Source organism: Cyclopterus lumpus, chromosome 25 (assembly GCF_009769545.1).
Source record: "Cyclopterus lumpus isolate fCycLum1 chromosome 25, fCycLum1.pri, whole genome shotgun sequence".
NCBI lineage: Eukaryota > Metazoa > Chordata > Actinopteri > Perciformes > Cyclopteridae > Cyclopterus > Cyclopterus lumpus.
In genome coordinates, this window is record NC_046990.1 from 4,406,530 (window position 1) to 4,432,411 (window position 25,882).

Sequence of the window (25,882 nt, forward strand, 5' to 3'; positions counted from 1 at the left end):
GACACATACTGCTGCTGCATCGCAAATTAATCATTAGGTTCCCAGGTTTCTACCACTTATATGTAGCAAATGATGCAGACCTGCTAAATATGTTGATAATAACTGCTTCTCTTCTAGAAGTGTATGAATGAACTCTGTGCATTTTCAATTACTTCTATGTGGCTTCTGGGGTGAAAACATTTTCCTTCCTACCAAAGATCCTCTCTCAGCCATATTCATCAGACCACATGGAGGCATACCATTCTCCTATCTTAATCTCTGAGGTGGAGGAAAGGGATAGTTTGTTGTGTAAAGTTCAGACATTGTGGCTGTATTGGGGGAACAACTGAATGATGCCTTTGTTTAAGTTTGAACACTACTACTACTACTACTATTATGGCAACAACACTGTGCAAAGGTACTGCCAGAATTCTGCTACACAGGCATTCAAATGCCTGGGGTGCTCTATTTTTATCCATACGTGTTTGCTATATTTTCAGAAGCTGCACAATTTTCTGAAATAACCAAATTTGTTAATGTTTTGAGTGAGAAAGGAAATATGTTTTGTTATGAAGTTAAGCATCTTTGGTAATCTGATGATTCAATTTGATTGTGGCAATTCAATTCAGAATCAATTCTTGATTCAATTAATAGAAAAGAGGGCACTGGTTTCAGGCTCTTAACCCTATCCAGTTCACTGGTTGCAGAGAAAAGTGTTTTCTATGCAGCTTTTTGATTTAAAAAAGTTAACAGCAAGAATTTGTAAGCAACTTGCCTTTATGGGAATAATGAAATAAAAGTGTGAGTTACGGACGCAGTGCTCCACTGTGCTATAAATAAAGTTATGTCTCCAGCAGGAAAGAACACGCTCTCCATGTGAAACTATTAAAGCATTGTTTAAGCAATTTGTTTTAGGCACTTTAACAATTGATTATTGGTTAATCATTAACAATTTATGAAATACTGGACCTATGTTCAAAACAAGATCAGTTCAAATAACCGATTAACTTAACACAATGTGTACTTGAAGGAATTGAACCAAATATCACAAAATAATCAGTTTATTTAAAATTGCGGTGATCCTGATTAGTAACAATTAATTAATATTCAATAAAAATTGCTGTCACCTTCAACAATAAATAACCAATGACGTTATTGAATAATTGTGAAACAGGTTGTGGCAGATGGGGGATCTGCCACACCGGACTTCGTCTTAATCTTTATAATCAGATCTACATGATGGACTTATATGTTGGACCTTTGAGGTCCCGGGACAGAGGATGTCATATGTGTCCAGATTGTAAAGCCCTCTGGGGCAAATTTGTGATTTGTGATTTTGGGCTACACAAAATAAACTGAATTGAATTGAATATGTTGCTGACAGTAGCTAATGTTAGCCAAACTGCTGGAAACAACTGCTCAGCTGGACAGCTTGTTGGGGGAGGAACAATACTGTTGAAATCATTTGTCAAAAAAGTCCATTAATGCCAACTAGTCGCACACGCACACAGAAATTCTAGGGTACGAATTACATGGAAAGTTTTGTCAGCTGTAGCTGTAGCAGCGCTGCAGTCGGCTTAGCCCGGTTACTTAATCTCAATGGACAACCACTTTGGTCAGATTTCATCCTGACATTTCAAAGGAAGTCTGGTATATCTGTGGGATCACTTCAAACAAGTCAGGTCCCGTCGACACACATTCAGGCTGCAGCCACTGCAGATTCAGACCAAGCCAAAGCAACTGCAGATATGCAACCACACGATGGTCGAAGCATTTGAGCCCAATGTGCATTCTAATCAGTCTGTTGTGCCTGCCCTGTAATGTGTAATGTAAATGTGTGCAAGCTGTAGTTCAGGAATCATCAACAGCATTTACACTACAGATATTGAGATATTTATTATTTCTTAAGGACAATATACTGACAACATATTATTATTTGAGTGCCTTAACTAGTATAGTAAGAATTATGGCCACTGTTGAATGTTAACATTTATAAAATAAATGGGAATACAATTTATTAATTTCTATTATTAGTAATTATGTTTTCCCTGCTGTACAAAAAACATACTTAACCTTAAACCCTGAACTCTGCCTATAACTCAATCTCATTCAAACGTAAGCGCCTCCAACTTGTGGCGCAACCACATACTACAGCAAATCAACATAACATTTTCTGCAACAGTAACACCAGACCTCTCTCAGTTTTGGCATTATCGGTTGATATATTTTGAATCGGTTAATTTGAATTCCAACTGATTATTGACATACCTAGCAGGGAGTTATTTTTTCATTCCAGTTTTGTAGAGTTGTATAATCTGTGCTTATTCCTTTTATGACACTGGAGTATAGTGCTCCAATGTGCCTTTTCCATACACATATGATATGTGGCTGTTTTTTCATGTGCAGGCCATGAAAACCAATGTCATGTCTGATTGGCTTTCTGTGTTGATGAATCGATCACAAGCCAAATAGGTTGACAATCACTGCTTTTATAGGCTGGAGTAAAATACAAATGTAGGTTTGGTTACATTGTGTGCAGACACCTACACAGAGCAGGAAAAGAGGGTGTTGGGGTTCCTCCGCTCAGTCATGGTGGCGACTTACATGTTTCTGTCAGTGAGGTCCTCAAAGTTGTATCCGCGAATGCGTTGGTGGGTGTCGGATGCAAGGACGGTCCGGCCGTCATTCAGACACCACAGGCACTGCACCCGAACTCCTTCCCATGAGTCTAGCAGGTTTCCATCCATGTCCTGGGAGTCAGGGGGAAACAACATGTATTCAAAAACAGAAAAACAAAATCAGCATTACACTGCTACAGGAAAATCCCAGATCATTCACTATTTGATTGGCTGTCCATTTTTTTTATTGGAACTTGTTTTACTTTTTTTATTGGAAAATAATCAGGTTATCAGTACTTGAAAACATAATGACAAAAGTATGGAACAGCGGACAAGTTGAACATTCACAACCCGAGCAATCCACATTCTAGCCCCTCCCTTCCTGATCCAAACTGAATAAATGACCATAAAGCAACATTAAGATCAGTTTTTAATAGGATGTCAAATTTTTCTTTGAAAGATGCTAAAATCACATAAACGTTCTACTCCCGGTGTCTTTAAGAGAAACGGTTTCATTTTTAGGTCATAAACTGAAATAATTGAGTTATCAAAAGAACTATTTTACAAACACTGCATTACTTTGGCAGTTCCTTTACACATTATGATTATACCTACAATTATCCATTCTTCTGTCACTCGATTGGAATTCCTATTCATAATATCTCAGGCTACAGCCTTTCACAAACCTGCCAAGGATAAGCTCTCGAGGGATGCTAGACAACGCTCACAATTATTGTCAATTATTATCAATTCATCTAACAAATCCTAAATTCAGTCAGAAAAATAGTGAAACATTTCTCACGACTATCGATGACAGTGACACACGACCTTGGTGCTGCTCTAAACATGACTTTGCGTAAAGTTACTCTTAGTGGCTTTACACAAAGGGTGTATGATGCATGTATTTTAAGTCAGAACTCATTCATCATTAATCAAACTGTGTTGGAACCAGTGTATTTGTATATTTTATATGCCCTCTACAAACACCTAGTGGCGATTGTGAATAGCTGCACGAAGTAAGCTAATCGTAAACACACAGAGTAACCGGAAGTAACGTTCAGGAAGTTCCTTTTGCCCATGAATTCACAGATTGAGAATATAAATTTATAATCTGCGCAATCCTTGCCTTAAAGTCTACAAAATTGGCTTCATCCGTAAATCATCTATCCATCCATCCATCCATTTTCAATACCGCTTATCGTCATTAGGGTCGCGGGAGCGCTGGAGCCTATCCCAGCTGACATAGGGCGAAGGCAGGGGACACCCTGGACAGGCCGCCAGTCCATCGAGGGTAAATCATCTACTGTTTACATTTATATTAACATGTTTAGCTTAATATTTCTTTGGTTTGAATACTGTATTGGCGATTGTTAGTTTAACTGCATAAGGATGTATTATTGTACTTACAATGTGTTTTGTGCTCTTTTTCAGTTTTACAAAATTATATTTTCCTCCATTAAATTCTGCCAAATACAGCAACCTGCCTGTTCCTTGGAGAATACGGTGCTGGAGAATGTATTGTCAAGCTGGCTGTATAGCTAAAGAATACGTTTTTTACAACAACCTTTAGTGAGAACAGTACACAAACTAGTTTTACATACCAGCCCAGATGAGACCCAGGATCACATTGGTCTGCTTACAGTGTTTGATATATCAGAATGTCATTGCAATTACATATTAAAGGTTCCTCTTGTGAAGTCACAAGCTACATTTAAGATAAGATAACACTTTATTAGTCCCGCAGCGGGGAAATGTACACATTGAAAAAATCCATACAAGGCAAACTGTTGGCCTCTGTACTTTACACCCCAACAGTGTGTAACCAGGTAGATAATTTGAGTCCTTAATAATTTTATTTAAGGATTATTTTCTAATTTTGATTTAACCAGACTGTAATTTAAGTTTTTAAAGTCATTCTAATCTAAATATATTTCGGGATGTTAAACAAACTGTCAATCACAGCAGTTTTACCCAGAGGTGTTCTCATTGGTGATTTCGGAAAATGCAGCCCGATTGGAGAAAGGAAAATAAGTCCCACCCGGCTAGCAGGAAGAAGAATTGACGTTACGGAGGAGGAAATATGCGAGTGAGCGGGCACTTATTGTTTTCACTAATTAGTTAGTTCAGCCGAGAAAAGTAAAACTGTTAGAGACGCATTGTCTGCGTTATAAGACTGCACATGCGACGGGAGAGAGGTGATTCAGATGAGACCTTTACGTCAGGAGTTCACAACTTTTGGCAGCGTCTTGGCTAGGTTTTTGAGGGTCCCTGGATACCTTGAGATTATGGATGTTGGAAGTGAACTCTCCCTGATGAGGGAGATGGCACCAGTGTGGTAGGATTAATTTAGGAAGCAATAGAGCTCATGACTGACTTATTCTTTTGATTTTGAAACTGACTGACTATTGGAACAGACGAGGAAAGAATTTGAACTTCAAACTGGATCTTAAAGGAACAAACTGAACGAACACTGAGACAATTTAAGGATATGTTCACCATTTCAATGGAACTGTGTGGGTATTATTTAGAATAAGAGTCAATGTTGTGAGATGTCATTTGAATGTATGTTTTTTCCCTATTTTCATACGGTTCAATATAATCTTTGAAACAAACCAGTCAGTGGCTCCATTTTCTTTGTGTGTCGATTCTTAACTTTTAACCTCTCCCAAACGAACCTGGACCATGGCCCAATAATAATTTGAATATCCTACTGACACTAAGCGGGTTACAAGTGCATGATGTAAATGCCCTGTTAAAGATCTGTAAATGCTCTGTGGGCACTGTGCTGCCTGTGAAAGATACTCACACACTGGTAGAACTGGCCTCTCTGTCCACCAGTGACAAAGCGTTTACCATCTGGATTCCAGGCGACGCTGGTCAGGCTATCCTCATGAGACTGACTCATCTTTGTCCGTAACTCCCCCGTCTACACAACAGAACCAAGGAGAGAGTAAGATGATGGAACAGATCTGACAACACACACTTAACACTACAGCACTTTGAAACCACAAGTACTGTTCTTCCCTGTTGGCCCATCAGATTTGAATGGATTTGGAAAAGACTAAATGCAATGAGAAGGCAGCATGGGTCTGTGTGCCTTTAACATGAAAGTAGGTAGAGTGCTTTTTAAGCCATGATGTCAGCGCTGTGTTACTGCTACATGACTATGAGAATGATGTGATTTCTAGCTTTAAACAAACAAATATCAAATGTCAGACTGACATTTTGGACCACAGCATCGGCCAAATTACTCATCTGATTTAAAATGTTGCAACGGCCGCCACGTGTAGCTCTCCCTTTCCGGGCTACCTCAACAGAAGGCTCAAATTGAGAATTGATCAGCAGTCATATGTCTTGTTGCGGTTGTGGCCTTGCCAGCAGGAGGAGCTCAGATCTAAGTGCATCTTTGTGAAATGATGATGAGTCACAATTAAGCGTGAGGTGTCTTGTAGGCCTAAATCTGGGGAAAAGCAAAGATTAGATACATATCACATTAATATTAAAACTATTAATGGGAGTCACGCTTGTTAGTTTTTACACAAACACTTTAAGTCATTGAAGTTAGTATCACAGAAAGCTCTACTGTGGAATAAACCAAATCAAACCAAACCAAATTAAAGTCAGTAAAGAGTTGTCTTCTTCATATTGGCAAGACAGGTGAAATATAGTATAGCTCAGTTTGAATTGTACCAAACACAGATATATTGCATACATGATACCATATCTATTACATATTACTCAAACACAGATGAGGGTAACGCTTTTTTATCTGTTGCAAACACTGGTAAAAAGAAATCTACGAGAGTAATTTTTTAACAATGCAAAATTGTTGAAAAACACAAAACTTGCTTAGGAATAACTATTTAAGAGCACCAGTTGTTTTGTTTAAACATCACTTTCAAAGCATATTTTTGCGTATAATGTGTCCATTGACTGCTGATTCTCTGGACTTTAAGATGTTTCCCTAGAGGAATGCTCAGACCACTCAGTGTTTTAGTTTTTCACCTTCTCCTAACACACTCTAGTAAAGATAACTCAGACACAAACACATTCTCAAGGACACCTTGAATCAAACATAATTATATATAGTAGCTCTTCTTATCCTGTGCATCTCATTATGCAATAACATCAAAGGTTAAAGACTGTTAGAGTGCATGCAGCTCTTGTGTTGACTTTATTATTGCCTGATTTGGATAGATCCAAAATTAGATGGGAGAATGACCTGGGAATAAATCTGGATGGGGAACTATGGGGTGAATTGTGCAGAAATTGTGCTCTATTTTAAATTCTAGATATAGAGTGATACAATTTAACTTTCTCCATCAGCTCTATACCCCTCCATATAAATTGCACAAATACAACTCCAAAATTTCCCCAGGAGGGAAGCTAATGACCAGCTGACAGTGTGTGAGAGATGTTGTACCTGTACATTCCACAGCCACAGCTCAGAGCAGTCATCAGGACCGCAGGCTATCAGGTAGGCATCATCAGGGCTCCATGCCAGGTAGGAAACACCATAAGCATGACCCTCCAGAGTCTTCAGCAACTTCAGCTGCTGGGTTTCCTACCGAGCAACAGACAAGCCATACAATAATCTGGGTATTTCAAACCTCACACTCCACCTGCTCTGAAGTAACACTAAAGATAAGTAAATGATTGATTACCACATCCACGTGCCACACAATGACTGTGGTGTCTTTGGACCCGGTTGCCAGTTTGGTGCCATTGTTGGAGAACTTGCAAAACCAGACTTCGTTGCAGTGTTCAGTGAGAATCTGCTGAGTGTAGCAGGGGAACTGCTTCCTAAAGATTAAAAAACACACAGAGGCAGACGTCAAGCATCACAATGCAAAATAAACACAATATAGGTCACATACATATCTTACTGACTATGATGTAATTTGATGTTGTTTGATGTAGTTTGAATGATTACATATTAATCATCAATACTACCCTCTCCTCCTATGAATCGCCACCTTAACGTGGTGGAGGAGTTTGAGTGGCTCAGTGATCCTGGGAGCTATGTTGTCCGGGGCATCAGCCACTGGTAGGGTCTCCCAAGGCAAACAGGTCTCGGGGGAGAGCCCAGACTAAGAGTGGTTCAATAAACCCTGATGATAAGCAGCCCACGGACTGAAGCTACCTTGCCCGGACAAGGGAAACCGGGGCACCCTCCCGGAGCCAGACCCAGGAGGGGAGCTCGTCGGCGAGCGTCTGGTGGCCGGGCTTTCGCCCATGGGGCCCGGTCGGGCTCAGCCCGAAAAAACATCATGGAGCAGCAGTCACCCTGTGGACCCACCACCCGCAGGGAGAATTATCGGGGTTGGGTGCTATGTAGACCGGGCGGCGGGCCAGGCGGGAGACCTGGGGGGGGCGATCGCCGGCGGCATAGACTAGCTCTAGGGACGTGGAACGTCACCTCACTAGCGGGAAAAGAGCCGGAGCTGGTGCAGGAGGTGGAGCGGTACCAGCTAGATATAGTTGGGCTCACCTCCACACACAGCATGGGCTCTGGAACCAAGCTCCTGGAGAAGGGTTGGACTTTGTCCTTTTCTGGAGTTGCCCAGGGTGAGAGGCGCCGGGCGGGAGTGGGGATACTCACGAGCCCCCGGCTGAGCGCCGCTGTGTTGGAATTTTCCCCAGGGAACGAGAGGGTCGCCTCCCTGCGCCTACGGGTTGCGGGGAGTAAGGCTCTGACTGTTGTTTGTGCTTATGCACCGAACAGCATTTCGGAGTATCCGGCCTTCTTGGAGTCGGTGGGAGGGGTCCTGGAAAGGGCGCCGCCTGCCGACTCCATAGTTCTCCTGGGAGACTTCAACGCTCACGTGGGCAATGACAGAGAAACCTGGCAGGGCGTGATTGGGAGGAACGGCTTGCCCGATCTGAACCCGAATGGTGTTTTGTTGTTGGACTTCTGTGCTAGCCACAGTTTGTCCATAACGAACACCATGTTCGAACATAAGGTGGCTCATAAGTGTACCTGGTACCAGAACACCTTAGGCCGGAGATCAATGATCGACTTTGTAATCGTATCATCTGATCTGCGGCCGTATGTCTTGGACACTCGGGTGAAGAGAGGAGCAGAGCTGTCAACTGATCACCACCTGGTGGTGAGTTGGATCAGATGGCGGGGGAGTCGGCTAGAAAGACCTGGCAAGCCCAAACGTGTAGTGAGGGTGAACTGGGAACGTCTGGCAGAGGATCCTGTCCGGGAGGTCTCCCACCTCCGGAAGAACTTCTCACAAATCCCGAGGGAGGCTGGGGACATGGAATCCGAGTGGACCTTGTTCAAAGCCTCTATTGTGGACGCGGCTGCTCGGGGCTGTGGCCGGAAGGTCATCGGTGCCTGTCGTGGCGGCAACCCGAAAACCCGGTGGTGGACACCGGGGGTGAGGGAAGCCGTCAAACTGAAGAAGGAGGCCTGAAGCAGCTGACGGGTACCGGCGGGCCAGAAGGGCTGCAGCGGCGATGGTCGCGGAGGCTAAAACTCGGGCATGGGAGGAGTTCGGGAGGCCATGGAGAAGGACTTTCGGTTGGCCTCAAGGAAGTTCTGGCAAACCATCCGACGGCTCAGGAAGGGAAAGCAGGGTCTACCCCAGGCTGTTCTCAGCAGGGGGGGGGAACTGCTGACCCGGACTGGGGACATCTACGGGCGGTGGAAAGAGCACTTTGAGGAACTCCTAAACCCGGCCAACATGTCCCCCGGAGAGGGGGCAGCGCCGGAAGACTTTGGGGTGGATTCACCCATATCCCTGGCAGAGGTCGCTAAGGTAGTCAAAAAGCTCCTTGGTGGCAAGGCGCCAGGGGTGGATGAGATCCGCCCTGAGATACTGAAAGCGCTGGACATTCTTGGGCTGTCTTGGTTGACACGCCTTTTCAGTGTCGCATGGGGGTCGGGAACAGTGCCCATGGACTGGCAGACCGGGGTGGTGGTTCCCATCTTCAAGAAGGGGGAAAGGAGAGTGTGCTCGAACTATCGTGGTATCACACTGCTCAGCCTCCCGGGAAAAGCTTATGCCAGGGTGCTGGAGAGGAGGCTCCGACCGCTTGTCGAACCTCAGATTCAAGACGAACAGTGCGGATTCCGTCCCGGTCGTGGAACAGTGGACCAGCTCTTTACCCTCGCAAGATTACTGGAGGGGTCCTGGGAGTTTGCCCAACCAGTTAACATGTGCTTTGTAGACCTGGAGAAGGCTTTCGACCGGGTCCCTCTGGGGTTTTTGTGGGGGGTGCTGCGGGAGTATGGGGTGCCGGACCCGTTGGCACGGGCCATCCGGTCTCTGTAAGCCTGCAGTAGGAGCTGTGTTCGTCTCCTCGGTAGTAAGTCAGACACGTTCCCGGTGGGTGTTGGCCTCCGCCAGGGCTGCCCTTTATCACCGGTCCTGTTCGTGACCTTCATGGACAGGATATCTAGGCGCAGCCAGGGGGCGGAGAGGATCCGGTTCGGGAGTCTCGGGATCGCCTCTCTGCTGTTTGCGGATGATGTGGTCCTGTTTGCCTCCTCGGACCGTGACCTCCAGCATTCACTGGGGCGTTTTGCAGCCGAGTGCGAAGCGGCAGGGATGAGAGTTAGCACCTCCAAATCTGAGGCCATGGTGCTCTGCCGGAAACCGGCGGATTGCTCCCTCCAGGTGGGGGCAAACTGCCTACCCCAAGCGAAGGAGTTCAAGTATCTCGGGGTCTTGTTCACGAGTGAGGGTAAGGTGGAGCGGGAGATCGACAGGCGGCTCGGTGCAGCTGCAGCAGTAAAACAGGCGCTGTACTCTTTGTCCGGTCCGTCTCTCCTTTTACTGGTCGGTCTACGTTCCAACCCTCACCTATGGTCACAAACTTTGGGTCGTGACCGAAAGAACGAGATCTCGGATACAAGCGGCCGAAATGAGCTTCCTCCGTAGGGTGGCCGGGCTCAGCCTTAGAGATAGGGTAAGGAGCTCGGACATCAGGGGGGAGCTTGGAGTCGAGTCGCTGCTCCTTCGTGTCGAAAGGAGTCAGCTGAGGTGGTTCGGGCATCTAGTCAGGATGCCTCCTGGACGCCTCCCATTAGAGGTTTTCCGGGCACGTCCAACTGGTAGGAGGCCCCGGGGAAGACCGAAGACACGCTGGAGGATCCCCCAGAATGAGCTGGAAAGTGTTGCGGGTGAGAGGGAGGCCTGGGTCGGCCTGCTGAACCTGCTGCCATCGCGACCCAACCCCGGATAAGCGGGTGATAATGGATGGATGGACTACCCTCTCTGGCAATGAGAAAACCCTGATTTGAACTGATTCTAGAGTAAAGGTTATTGTAAGGTGTTTTCAAATGACTGAATATTGTTTCCAACCAAACAGGAATATAATTATGTTTACGTACTGCATAAAGTAGTTGTGTTTCACAGTAGTAAATGACAATCAAACATTAAAAATGGATTTTTCAATCAGCCTGGTATGTGTGGGTAGTTACCGGCTGCAGGCATGGTCCAGCAGCAGAGACACAGAGTCCAGTCCACTGTTTAGCTTGGTGTTGTGGTAGAGGCAGCGCTCCCTCTGCAGCTCAACTGCCTGTTTCAGCAGAGTCTGCAGGCGGCGAGGAGGCAGCATCACCAACGGAGGCAGGTATGCTGCATGCACACACAAAACGTTTCTAACTAGTTCTGAACATAAAGTGACCAGCTACAGTAAAAAAAAAATCATAGTATAGAATCAACCAGGAAGATTGAACACACATTGAGCAGCTTTAATACTTATTTAAGCTGGGCGTCTACCTCTCCAGGATGAAAACAGGTCACTCAGAGTATGGCTGTTTTTTTATACTTAGTAGTATGTTTCTGTTCTCCTCTTGACGACTCTGCGTCCTAGAACTACTTGTAACACCGTAACTCTGTGTACGTCACAGAGATGTTTTCATGCATCTCCGGAGAACCATAATTTCAGCTAGCCGTCAAAACTGACAACATATGTGTACATCTGCAAAGAATAATTACTGTACTGCAGAAAGATGACTTTAGTTACATACAACCCAGTAAAAGAAAAATATTTAAAGTTTTTTAAATGACCCAATGATGTTTATACATACTGCTGAATGTTCATATTTGCACAGTAAGTCGGACTGCACTCACTCTGCAGCTTGTCCAACAGCTTAGTTCGGGATGCCGTGCCTTTGCCTTCCCACTCTGCTTTGGCTCGCAGGTCCTCTGCATGACTGCACATCAGGTACCTTCACAATACACAATGACAATTACTGATTATGACAAGAATAAAGCCATCCGTGTCTCTTAAAATATATATATTTGGCTAGCATGGAGAGTAGCACATCTTTAGGTTGTTTTCCATTGTATGATCTTCCCTGCATTAGAGTGAGCACAACTTCCATATATTAGAGATGAAGCCTTACTGGCTTTGGGTCTTGTAGATCAGTTTGGTTCCAAGTTCCATATCTCAGCACCGAGTCATGTTTTCAGTATTTACCACATGCTATTTGCTGTGGATATTTCATGGTCCCCAGAGGATACCATCTTTATTTCCATTGATTATGGTGAAAAATGTTCTCAAGATCAGGTCAAATTGTCAACTAAGTCTGACACCCTCTGGTCTGTTGATCAATTGGTTGGACGATATGACGCCTGACCAAATGTGTATTGATTGACCATCGCTAGTGTGACTTAGACATAAGTTACATGAGTAGAAAAGTGCTTCTTTATCCATTATGTTCAGGGGTGGGAGGGACATGTGTGTGAGAGAGTGTGTTCATGTTTTTAATAAATGGTTACTTGTTTTGCTGCTATTCAACAATAAAGAACACAGTTTGGAACAATGTGTCTGTTTATTTAGACTACTGCGGACAGGAGAGAGAGAGAGCACATGGACTGTAGCTGCTCTCAGCGGGAGGAGCTCTAAAGACCACTGGCGAGAGTGATATGGATATGTTGATGGGAAGGATGAACCCTGTCTGTGTGGATTGGGTTCTAGTGTTTTAGTGTTCTGTGGCTTTGTTTTTTAGAGGATTCTACATCCTTTCAATAATGGGATTCTGTCACCAAGGTTGTTTACAGCTTCAGTACTCTGTCAACCACAGCTCCGAGGGATTTGAAACATTCTACTGCAACATGGAAAAAGCCACATTTAAACATGAAGATAATGAGCAACATTTTCACATTGTAATTGTATTCTCCGCTTCCATTCACATTCCAGAGTATGTGTCTGCTGGTGAACTGACCCGCTCAGAATGTGGATACGCTCAGTGTTGTACTTCAGAGGGGTGAGCTCCGCTCTGAGGACCTGCAGGGCCTCCAGGACCTTTCCATCCTCCAGATACTCCAAATACTTCTGCTGCAGCAGCAGGAACTTCATCCGCTGTACAGGAAGACAAGGCCCAAATAACAAAGAATTAGTCATCCAGACTGTGTGTTCTGCAACATTTACTCTTATGACATCGAGGCACTGAATATTCAGCTATTTGGATGATGGTGCATTGGATAGGTTTAGCTTTCAATTTGATTTTTGGTTTTAGATTTTAGTTTTTTCTCTCTGAACAAATACAAACATGCATAACAAACATCAAACAATTTGGAAAATGTTTTTAGTACAATACAAAAGAGTAGCAACACACCTAAACCACTTTTTTTCTGCTTTTACATTACATGTCATTTAGCTGACGGTTTTATCCAAAGCGACTTACAATAAATGCATTAAACCATGAGTCCAAACTCAGAACAACAAGAATCAAGCGAGTACAATTTCTTCAATAAAGTTAAACTACAAAGTGCTATCAGTAAGAGCCATTTAAGTGCTACTAAAGTGTTAAACTACAAAGTGCTATCAGTAAGAGACATTTAAGTGCTACCAAAGTGCTACTACAGCGCTACCTTCCCTATTCAAGGTATAGTCGAAAAAGATGTGTTTTTAGTTTGCGACAGAAGGTGTAGAGACTTTCTGCTGTCCTGATGTCAATGGGGAGCTCATTCCACCAATGAGGAGCCAGCACAGCAAACAGTCGTGACTTCATAGAGTGTTTAGCTCGTAGTGACGGAACTACAAGCCAATTGGCAGAAGCCGAGCGAAGTGAACGAGGTGGGGTGTATAGTTTGACCATGTCCTGGATGTAGACCGGACCCGATCTGTTTGCAGCAAGCTACCAATGTGTTGAAGCGGATGCGGGCGGCCACCGGTAACCAGTGAAGGTCGCGGAGGAGCGGAGTAGTGTGGGTAAATTTCGGGAGGTTGAAGACCAGTCGAGCAGCTTCATTCTGGATGAGCTGCAGCGGTCGAATGGCATTAGCAGGTAGACCTGCCAGGAGGGAGTTGCAGTAGTTTAGCCGTGAGATGACCAGAGCCTGGACCAGAACCTGTGCCGCCTTCTGAGTGAGAAGAGGTCGTATTCTCCTGATGTTGTACAGCATGTACCTACAGGAGCGTGTTTTTGTGGTAATGTTGGCAGTCAGGGAGAGTTGACTGTCGAGTGTCACACCGAGGTTCCTGGCAGTCGGAGTCGGAGCCAACACTGAGTTGTTGAAGTTAATAGTCAGGTTGTGGGTGGGAGAGCCTTTTCCTGGAAGGAAGAGAAGTTCAGTCTTGTCCGGGTTAATTTTCAGGTGGTGTGCGGACATCCACTGAGAGATGTCAGTCAGACAGGCAGAGATTCGTGCTGCTACCTGTGTTTCAGATTGGGGAAACGAGAGGATCAATTGGGTGTCGTCAGCGTAGCTATGGTAGGAGAAGCCATGCGAGCGAATGACAGAGTCGAGAGAGTTGGTGTACAGAGAGAAGAGGACCAAGGACTGAGCCCTGGGGGACCCCAGTAGTTAGAGGACAAGGCTCAGACACAGATCCTCTCCAGGTTACCCGGTAAGTGCGGTCGGTGAGGTAGGATGAGAAGAGTGAGAGTGCGATGCCTGAGATACTCAGGTCCTGGAGGGAGGAAATAAGGATCTGGTGGTTCACTGTGTCAAAGGCAGCGGAAATGTCTAGAAGGATAAGAACAGATGAGAGAGGCTGCTGAACATATAAGAGCATTTAGTAGTGTAGTTGTTACAGGGAGGGAGTCCCTTGTTCCTCCCCGACTGTTAACCTGGCAGACTGTCCTCAGTGCTGTGGCAATGCCAGCAAAACCAGATCCGTCTTGAAACAAAGACCCCGTCTCGTGTACCATGCTTTGTGAGATTGACTTCCTTTCTATGACATCACCATTCATATTTATACAAGTAATGTGTTTTACTAATATGACCTTCATAAGTAAAAGTGACCATCGGAGAAGATTGTCTCTTTCTGTATACTTATTCTAAATCATGGGTTAAGCAAAATCAGATGAAATCATGCAGGTTCATAAGAAACTCCTTTATAATTATAATTATTGATGCATTAATGTGTTCAACACTTTAATGTTGCAGTTGGTAAAGATGGCGCTAATTTTAATTACATATACTTAAAAATAGTCTATACACTACTTAATAATACATATTATATTAATTGATTTATATGTTGCATTATTTTATAATGCGTAGAGACATCGGCTTCAAAGCATCACCGTCTAGGTGAATGGTAAATGGACTGGCACTTGTAGCGCCTTTCTAATCTTCTGCCTATGTACACCCATTCATAAACTGATGACAGTAGCTACCATGCAAGGTGTCATCTGCCCATCAAAACTCTAACCAATTATTCACACAATGCAGGAACCGCTTACGGGAGCAATTTGGGTTTAAATGTCGTGGCCAAGCTGAAGGTGGGGGCAACAGAAAGGACTTTGAGTTTGCGGATGGCAGAGTGTCTTTGTGGTCTGTGCTTGTGGATGTCAGTGGTGTGTTCTTCAAAGCTCAGTTATTGTCCATGATGAGTCCAAGATATTTGAAGTGCTCAACCCTCTCCAAGTTGGGGGCTGTGGTGTGGGTGCTGTAAGAGTCTTCATTACACTTAGCTGCAGGTTATTGTTCTTGCACCATTGTGTGAAGTCCTGATGGCCAAAAACAAAATGATTGTCATTAAGGAGTGCAAGTATGGCAGTGTCAGAGTATTTGAAGTATGAGGTGATAGTTAAAGGACTGACAGTCATTGGTCTAGAGGTTAAACAGGAAGGGGTTAAAGTGGGGCTCCGCTGCTGGTGATGATGATTGAGGATGTTACAGTGGATGAGAAGTAGGGGGACGTTAAGGTGGTGGAGTTTCCTGATTGTCTGATGGCGCTCAAGCCACACCATTGTGGTTTGACAATTGGAAGGATGATGGTATTCAGTATTTCCAGGCTTTGCACTAGTACAGCTGCCGGCGCACATCCTCCCTGAAGGGAGCAGGGGTGCTGCCTCCAGGATGGGTAGCATTTCCAGTAGTTCCTCGCATTTCCTCTGAGCAGTTGATGGTGTTGAATTATGTGTGCAAGGTGTTTAGGTCTTTACCAAATGAGGCGTGGTCACTTATTCAAGATAACTTGGGGATTGGGTCACATCCAGCGAGTGATCTCAGCTGGATGTTTCACTTTGTATTGGAATTTGACCTTGATGATGTCATTCTTTACTTAACGGCTCATGATTTTGAGCAAAACTCAGGTTTTTTTTTTACTGAATAATATGGAGGATGATCCAGGTCAATAGAGAACTTCATGTAGTCTGATCATGGACATCCTCTCATCTAAGATGCAAAAATGTCCTAGTCCATGCAGGTCAGTGAACCCTGTAGTAGTGCAATGGGGTCCTACGGCTGACACTGTTGTTCTAGGGATCAAGACGTTTCAGTACTATTCTTTTTCTTTTTCTGCATCCAAAAGATAATTTTTTTTTTTTCTTAGACCAAGTAACAATAGCAATTGTTAGACTATGGATTGGTAAAGATCAACAGATCATTTTGTAATTCTTCTTGAAAAAGAGAGGCAACATGTTTATCAACAGCAGGTGATATGACCGCTTTATTTATTTTTGGAATGCATCAAACTAAGCAATATTCATAATTAATTAACATATTTCACCAGTTGGGAACAAAAGAAGATCCAATAGATGATTTCAGAAAGGTACTTAACAACAACAGCTCCAGTTTCCTCATATGCAAAAATCCAAAGTACACCTTCTGCCATCTTGTGGCTCTTCTGAAAGATAAGCAGTTGAATGGACATTTTCCATGCTAACAATTTAGAACACTTTTTATGCCAAGACAATTGTCATTGAAATTTGAATTTTCTTCTTTAAGAAGTATGTTCACATTCTCTGGAGTAAGGGCTATTCTTTGCGCTGTCAAGATCTCCCCTGCTGTTGATACAGCAAGATGTTGTGTGAAGAGCTTGGACCATTGTTGGTAAAGATGCTCATCATTTTGTGATGAATTTTGCTTTTGGAGGTGAGTCTCTTTTTCCACAACATCAGGGAACTGACGGCGGTTTGCTTGAGCCGACGCTGAAGAAATCCCCAGACAGTTCACTGAGCGCTGTTTTCTTTTGGGGCGGCGGGGTGCTGCATCTTCCTGGGTCTAAAAAAGACACGGTCACACAAAAAAGCTGTTTTACGGTAATGGAAGGGCACAAGTGACTTGAGGTGAATCAACACCACAACACAAGAGCTATTTTGATGGTGTTCTATATTATTAATCGTGAAATATGTTCTTAAATCAAAATAATTAACTACTTTGAATAATTCAACATCATTTTTGTAATCATGTGGTTTTACAAAAATGTGTGATTCCACATTAGTATTACTATTATTTCTGAAACAAACTCATATTATTGACCACATACCTGTGTGGGATGCTCTTACAAGATTTTCCCAGCCAAGAAATTGAAGATCATCCTCCAAGAGAAGTTATCCAGGTGGAGTAGAGACTTGAACCTGGGATCCAGTGCAGTGCTCTCATTCCGGAACTGTGCAAGTATTGGGTCAAACTTCTCCTCAAAGTGACCTGCTGTAGCAGATTTAACATCCTTCACAATCTCATAACCTGTGACACTGTGCTTCATAGATGTTAATATTGTGTTTAAAGGGATAGACCAGAGACACTGTCGCTTGTTGTTCAGAACTCAGCACAGTTGTGACTGTTTTTAGAGACTTCAGTACCTGAACCACCTCTTCAAGAACACACACATGTTGTTGATCAGAGAGGCTGACATAGTCCTTGGCACGCTTCATGTTTTATCTGTGAGCGCAGAATCAACAGCAGCTTGTTGCGCCATGTTGGCTATGTCCACACATGTCAAAGCTCCACCTTGCGATGACATCTTGAACCAGTGTTTGAGGAGGACACTAAAGCTCGTCTTGTTAGAGCTTTAAGAAAGCTGCTGCAGTCGTACTTCACTGGAAAAAGTGATTAACTTCCTGACTTGGCCCAAAAGACGGTACAATTGTTTCACTCTCAACCCCTTCTAGAGTGCCACATTCAGTGTGGGCAAAACCCTCAATATGTGGTGACAATCCAGCCTCCTTTGTGGTATTGACAATGTTATTTATATGATCTGTTGTCACAGGGATGAGGACATTGGGTCTGTCCTGTTTCCATTCAAGCGTCTTTGAGTGTCTAGAATAGCGCTATATAAATTCAAAGTATTATTATTCCACTCCTATTTCCTTCAGCAGAATTTTCACTTGTGTGACAATCATAGATCAGGCGAGTTTGACATAGAATCACCATTAATATAGTGTGCTGTGATGGTCATGTAGCTCTGTGTAAATCTGGAGGCCCAGCCATCTGTCATCAGCGCAATTCATTCTAATAAATTCAACTAAATGTATATATTTTTGATGCCGGCAAATGTGTAGTGTTGTCTGTGGTACATGTGTAATATAACATTGTCAAAAATGCGTTTATTGTATATATATATAAGTCACGGGGAAGGCGAAGTCTTGCCACATCGATGATTTCAGGGAAGCAGGAGGCTTTGGCAGTAGCCATGGTATTTTGTAATGTAGCATAATGTAGCAGGCGAAAAGGTATATTCATAAGCTACAAAGGAGGGACAACAAAGTAGTACAGAAACCAAAACAGAAAAAGTAGAGCAGTCATTGAGGCTGCCATCTGCAGAGCCATCTTGATCTTCTTGACATGTGCAAGACGTGTGCAAATGGCCTTTGGAATACTAAATATAAAATACTTTGTGAATCCCCGATCTAGCGGGCGATTTTGAAGGTCCACCGCTTGTTTTGATCGATTTAAAATAATGTCTGAGCCGTGATATCATTCTGTTAAGTGATTATGTGACACTACCTGTGTTTGATATACATGCAGAGCCCTCCCTCATTCTCTTTGCCCGACTCCCTCGTACAGTTAGCCCTGAAATTGTCGAGATGTACTTTGGCATCTGAGACATTTTCGTGTGTGTGTGTGCGTGTGTGTGTAGCTTCAAGTGACTCTCGGCCGCTCTGAGTCCTGTTATGACAAAAGAGCACTTTTTGTGATTACTATTTCTTGAGTCCCTACCTACATTCACCTCCTGCCCTGCTATCATTCAATAAAAACCCATCATAACAATATGGCCAATATGGCCCAAGCAGACATGGGTTCCCTCCGCCAAGCACTAGCCTCCCAGGGCGCTATGGTAGGCCACCACGAAACAGTCCTCCAGGAGGTAATGGATAATCTACGCACTCGGCTGCAAAACGCCCCAGTGAATGCTGGAGGTCACGGTCCGAGGAGACAAACAGGACCACATCATCCGCGAACAGCAGAGAGGCGATCCCGAGACTCCCGAACCGGATCCTCTCTGCCCCCTGGCTGCGCCGAGATATCCTGTCCATGAAGGTCACGAACAGAACCGGTGATAAAGGGCAGCCCTGGCGGAGGCCAACACCCACCAGGAACGTGTCTGACTTACTACCGAGGATACGAACACAGCTCCTACTGCAAGCGTACAGAGACCGGATGGCCCGTGCCAACGGGTCCGGCACCCCATACTCCCGGAGCACCCCCCACAAAAAACCCAGAGGGACCCGGTCGAAAGCCTTCTCCAGGTCTACAAAGCACATGTAAACTGGTTGGGCAAACTCCCAGGACCCCTCCAGTAATCTTGCGAGGGTAAAGAGCTGGTCCACTGTTCCACGACCGGGACGGAATCCGCACTGTTCGTCTTGAATCCGAGGTTCGACAAGCGGTCGGAGCCTCCTCTCCAGCACCCTGGCATAAGCTTTTCCCGGGAGGCTGATCAGTGTGATACCACGATAGTTCGAGCACACTCTCCGGTCCCCCTTCTTGAAGATGGGAACCACCACCCCGGTCTGCCAGTCCATGGACACTGTTCCCGACCCCCATGCGACACTGAAAAGGCGTGTCAATCAAGACAGCCCAACAATGTCCAGCGCTTTCAGCATCTCAGGGCGGATCTCATCCACCCCTGGCGCGACCCCGATAATTCTCCCTGCGGGTGGTGGGTCCACCTTTAACTCCCACGTTAAGCAAATATCAAGGACTGCATTTTTTCAACTACGTAACATTTCAAAAACCAGGCACATCTTGTCCCAAAAAGATGCAGAAAAGCTGGTTCACGCGTTTGTTACTTCCAGACTAGATTACTGCAACTCATTATCAGGCTGCTCTAATAAGTCTCTTAAGTCCCACCAGTTAATCCAGAATGCTGCAACTCGTGTACTCACAAAAACTAAGAAAATAGATCACATTACTCCTGTATTAGCTGCTCTGCACTGGCTCCCTGTAAAATCAAGAATCACATTTAAAATTCTTCTCCTCACCTACAAAGCCTTGATTAGTGATGCACCATCATATCTTAAGGAGCTTGTAGTACCATATTGCCCCACTAGAGAGCTGCGCTCACTAAATGCGGGGCTACTTGTGGTTCCCAGAGCCCTAAAAAGTAGGATGGGAGCAAGAGCCTTCAGTTATCAAGCTCCTCTTTTATGGAACCAGCTTCCACTTTCAGTCCGTGAGGCAAATACAGTCACCTCATTCAAGAATAAACTTAAGACTTTCCTGTTTGATAGTGCTTATAGTTAGGGCTGAATCAGGTTTGCCCTGGTCAAGCCCCTTGATATGCTGCTATAGGCTTATAGGCTGCTGGGGGATGTTTTAGGATACACTGAGCACCTATCTCCTCTTCTCTCTCTCCTTATGGATGAATTTACATCTCTCCAGTGCACCTTATTAACTCTGCTTCCTCCCCGGAGTCTTTGTGACTTCACGTCTCATAGGGTCCAATGGACCTGGCGGTGTCTGATGCCTGGTGAGCCAGTCTAGCGTTGGCCCTGCTGATGCGCCCCGCCCCCCTCCTCTCTACCTCCTTCTGTTTCATGGATTGGAGTTCCATTCATACATTGTCATATTCATGTAATGTGTTTATGTAACTTTGTAATGCTGTTCATTCTGTACACATGACATCTATTGCATCTGTCCATCCGGGGAGAGGGATCCTCCTCTGTTGCTCTCCTGAAGGTTTCTTCCCTTTTTTCCCTTTTTTCCCTTTTGGGGAGTTTTTCCTGATTCGATGTGAGGTCCTAGGACAGGGATGTCGTATGTGTACAGATTGTAAAGCCCTCCGAGGCAAATTTGTAATTTGTGATATTGGGCTATACAAAATAAACTGAATTGAATTGAATGTCAGGCTTGTGCTGCGCCGGCTGCTGGAGAATACATTTTAGGAGAAAGCGGAGAAATGTGCATTCCGTGTGACCAGTCAGCTTCCTTGGTTTCATCATCCAGCAGTGGCAGGTGAAGGCTGCAGAAAAAGTGCAGGCAGTGGCCTACACTCACCATTTGCAAACAACTACAGCGGTTACTAGGTTTTGCCAATTTTTAAAGACGGTTCATCAGAGATTACAGCAAAGTAACAGCCCCCTTCACTCAACTCACCTACACTGCCATCCCCTTTTCATGGACTCCAGAGACAGACTCTGCTTTTGCCTCTTAAAAAACTATTCACTTCCACCCTCACAGCATCAATCATCCAGCACCTGGGCTCATCCAAGTATCTGCACAAAATCTACTCATCAAACCCATCCAGTCAAATCCCCCAGCTTCCTTCTCACTACTTCCAGGTTGTTTCGTCAGCTCAGTGGTAGTGTGACTCTCGGCCGCTCTGAGTCCTGTTATGACAAAGAAAAATCATCAGCTATCATTCAATAAAAATCCCTTCCTTCACCTCCCCTGCAGTCTCCGTGTCTGCACTTGGGTCCTGCCTAAACCCTTTTTCCTCTGTCGGATTTCTGGATGATTTGATAAAGCAAAGCATGGAAGACCAGAGTTACCGGGTCATGGAGTTAATAGGAGTAGGTGATCCCTTAATGTGTTGCGAAACACACAACTATCCCTGGTTATGATCTATAGTATAATGAATATGATGCCTATCACCTTGTACAGTTCAATCTTAGTGACAGGCAATACTAGACAAATAGAACACAGAAGGTGGCAGAGGGGCAGACCGGCGTACATACCCATTCCCACACCACAGGCTCAGCCTACGGGAGCAATTTGGGGTTAAGTGTTTTTCCCAAGGACACAACATGGACTACTGGAGCCGGGAATCAACCTGCCAATCCTCTGATTGAAGGATGACCCGCTCCACCCCAGATCCACAGTCTGCCCTACTAGTGTATGAAATCTCCGAGGTGATTTGGGGATGAAAATCGGTGTTGTGAAATTAAAAAGACTTTGGAAAAAGGATATTTTGAAATAGAAACAGCCCAGTGGAGACTGTAGGTCAGCAGGTCCGTCTTTCAATGAGGGGGTTGGCGGTTCAATCCCCGCCCTAGTCGATGTGTCCTTGAGCAAGACACTTAACCCTGAATTGCTCCCTGTAGCTGTGTCTACTGTGTATGAATGTAACATGATTGTAAGTCGCTTTGGATAAAAGTGTCAGCTAAATGACATGTAATGTAATGTAGGTACATTTATTGATGACCTAATTTATTCATATTGTAAGCGACGTGGGTGTAGTATAAGAAATAAGTCAGTCCAACATGTTCTAGGTTTTCTTCATAACTTTAGGGAAGTCCCAACACCGAACCAGACAAGTCTTCTCGCGCTCGTTTTCTCATCCCTCCTTACATAATCCTATCACCTCCAGCCACCTGAACAGCAACAACTAGTGGCGATATCTGAAATCAGATCTTTAAACATGTGTAAACATGATGATTGACATCATTTAATATCATACTCATCTAAAACGTTTACACATGCGCAATTATGTTTAACACAATTTCACTCTTACAATATGTTTATTTTATAATGTATTTCTTGTCTATCTCATTTTGACCACACTAGAACTCCATATAACTGGACATTCTTCTTCACAATACATCTGCACAAAGTACCATATGTTAACCTAACACCAAGGCTGGTGAGACTCATACTTTGATGGTAAATGAACTGTACTTGTACAGTGATTTCTATCCACTCAAAGCACTTTAACACTACATGACATTATTCACCCATTCACACCCATCTATACACTGGTGGGAGGAGCTAAGGTTCCACCTGCACATCAGCAGTAATTAACATTCATACACCGTAGGCACAAATTTTAATGATAATTTCCCTTTTTTTTTTTTATGTGGTAGCGACAGAAATGTTTGAACGTAAGTGCTAATTATTGGTGGTCCTTTTATTTTGTCCCTATTTTCAGAGCTGCACATAAAATGTTGATTTGTTGAACACGGTATAGAGACAAAGCTGTGTGTCAGTGGTCTGAGATTTGTTGAGCTTGCCACTTACCACAATTGCACTCGGAGAATGCATTAACGCCTTTAGCTCATTCAGATCACTCTCGGCCTGAATAAAGAGAGGGAAAGGCATGATCAACACAAACCGGGTAGGATTCATTAAAGATAAACCCATTACTAGACAAACACTGACTAGCAGAGATTTTAAGCACATAAATAATCTGTTGTTGGTAAATTGGACTATTAGATATTGATAATCATTTTAGATAACTTGGGCCCACCTTGTCCCACTCTCCTTCCATGACATGATTGCGGAACTTTGTGGCAGAGGGATGCTCCAGTCTGCAGCCCGACTCCTGCATCAGGAGGTCCACCGTCTGACTGTCAACAATGTACATAGTAGAGGAAAAATCAATCAACATCATAATCAAAATAACAATAAAAAATAACCTGAGAATGCTTCAGCACTCATGATCAATCTTTAATGCAATGACTGGAACTTGAACATGTAAAGTTGTGTCATGTGACCAACTGATAAATAACATGATTGTGTGACAGTAAGCACAGAACGGGCCGAGCAACAGCATCAGCACAGGAGGGAGGGGGCAAATCCAATCAATGACTCTATTCCAATCGTCATAAAATATGGAGGTCAAGCATTCACAACTTCATTCCTAAACCTCAATAGAAGCTTCACATGTCCAGAATAAAAGAATAAGCCTTATTTAGTTCTGCATCATCAGTCTTTGTTCTCTTTTTGTATGAAGTGTTATCTGAATGACAGAGAAACTGTTCTGCACCAAGGACAGTAGCAACGCTGCTTTGCCGTTTCTGTGCTTTGGTTTTTAACCGGCTCGTAATGGAGCTGCAAATGTCCACCAAGGACAGATTCTCCAGCAATCGTTTTGCTTGAATTAAACATGGCAAAACGTCTTGTGTTAGTGCTGATTTGTGTGTGGGAAAATGTTGACTCGACCTCAGAAGCAACGTATGTGAGAGAGGCTGGCTGGGGGCTAGTCCGCGCCCAGAGATACTGACAAACATTGCTTTATGAGGCAGAGCTCACATTTTATTTCAGATTCAGTTTCACTATAGAAAATGCAATCCATACATCTGTCAGATGATTATAATAAAAATGCTTACTTGCATGTTTTTAACTCCCCTGCTGAAAATACATCTGAGCCACAGACTTGATTTTAAGCTCACGATTTTGTAACCGTCTATATAAGCTGTACTGAAGAGATGTGGGAAAAGGTGTGTTTTACAAAAATGTATGATGCTTTTCTATTTCTGTATTATTTAACTGACATTGTAACGGTTATGTATCAAGCAGAACTGATAATCGTTCTAATCAGGCTTTGGTTTCTGAAAACTGTGTGCCCTTTTGTCTCAATTTTCAGAAAATGCATTGACCAAACAATGAATCCGTTAACCAGAAACTACAAAATAAAATAGTTTCTCTATGAACCCTTTGATGGTTCATCCCATCCCTTCACTTCAAACTCTTGACATGTGCTCCTCTCGCAGGGAGGCGGATACAAAACGACTCAAAGACTAATGAATAGTAGAGAACATGCAAACTCTAAACCGTTGAGCAGAATTACTATATTTGTCCAAACTTGCCCTTTTTTTGGAATGTTTAGGAGCAATTCTTTACTGTGGCGAACATATTTACCGAGTTGAATTTGATAACATGATTCGGATTATGTTCCATTGAACAAGAATGCAAACAGTTTAAATTCCATGAAAAACTTCAGCCCAGTGCGGGTTGTCTCATCTACTGCGGACCAGTACCAGAGGTATGGGGGCCTTTTTGCTTTGTGGATCATGTACAGGCCGAATTAAGGCCTTCAGATTGGTAACATGTATCCAGTTATGTTTATGAATGTTAGCACATTGCTGATATACAGACCAGCATCACACTGCCTGGGGTTTTGAAAGGTTTGTTTTCCTCCGGGGACCAGAGAGAAGACAACATGTCCACAGGTCAGCAGGACTGTCCCCACTGCATGGTGGAAGACCATTCATCCGACAACAGGCTCGCCTCTGATAGTCCAGCTGGCTCACTTACTTGAGACCGAGATCCTGTAAATGCTGTCCTATCAGCCGGATGACATCCTCCTCAGAATGGGACAAACGCTTCTTCTTCTTCACGCCCGAGTTGGCCTCAGCCGCCGTGTTGTTGGACGGAGGCTGAGCTGACACTCCGTTGTTGTTGTTGTTGTTGCTGACAGTGTTTCCATTGTTGGGGACTGACTGGAGTCCGTTAGAGTGAGCTCCTCCGGTGGAGGACGACTCGCTGTTGTTTCGGCAGTACTGTTCTGAGTCTCGGTCCTGTCCTGCCCCGTTAGCCTGCATGTTACACGGTGGTTATTGAACAGATGGCAGGGAGACGGGTCACCGCAGGGAGAACTACACCACCAGTACTGCCGAGAGGCCCACTGACCCAGATGCAGCCCCGAACTGCCCTGCTCCCGCTGCGGCCGAGTCTCCGTGTTCGTTTGGCGGCGGCGGCGGCGACAATAACCCGGATGTCGACTCGCACGACGAACAAACGGAGACCAAGGTTATTTCGACGGTAGCATTTTGAACAAATTCCGTGCAATTCTGTGCTGTCAGGTACCGTTAAAACCGCTGTATGCAGTTGGGTAGAGCTTGTTATTGTTGCTATCAGACAGCTGCAGCCCTGTTATAGACATACGCACTGACGTCAGCGGAAATTCCTTCACGTCTTTTCAGC

At 44.3% G+C, this 25,882-nt stretch overlaps 1 protein-coding gene across 3 annotated transcripts in view; it reads right to left on the reverse strand.

Annotated features, from left to right (window-relative positions):
- wdr26a (WD repeat domain 26a) overlaps positions 1-25,882 on the reverse strand; it is a 33,678-nt gene extending 7,796 nt beyond the window's left edge. For 2 of the 3 annotated variants that reach the window (XM_034528514.1, XM_034528512.1), the window contains exons 1-10: positions 25,214-25,860; positions 23,424-23,523; positions 23,195-23,251; positions 12,787-12,923; positions 11,690-11,787; positions 11,035-11,191; positions 7,262-7,400; positions 7,021-7,161; positions 5,404-5,523; positions 2,584-2,729 (exon numbers count right to left, since the gene is read on the reverse strand). In XM_034528514.1, the coding sequence (XP_034384405.1) occupies positions 2,584-2,729; positions 5,404-5,523; positions 7,021-7,161; positions 7,262-7,400; positions 11,035-11,191; positions 11,690-11,787; positions 12,787-12,923; positions 23,195-23,251; positions 23,424-23,523; positions 25,214-25,500 (1,382 nt within the window). In that variant the 5' untranslated portion in view covers positions 25,501-25,860. Of the gene's footprint in view, positions 1-2,583; positions 2,730-5,403; positions 5,524-7,020; positions 7,162-7,261; positions 7,401-11,034; positions 11,192-11,689; positions 11,788-12,786; positions 12,924-23,194; positions 23,252-23,423; positions 23,524-25,213 lie in introns of all 3 variants that reach the window. The other variant, XM_034528513.1, reaches the window with a different exon arrangement.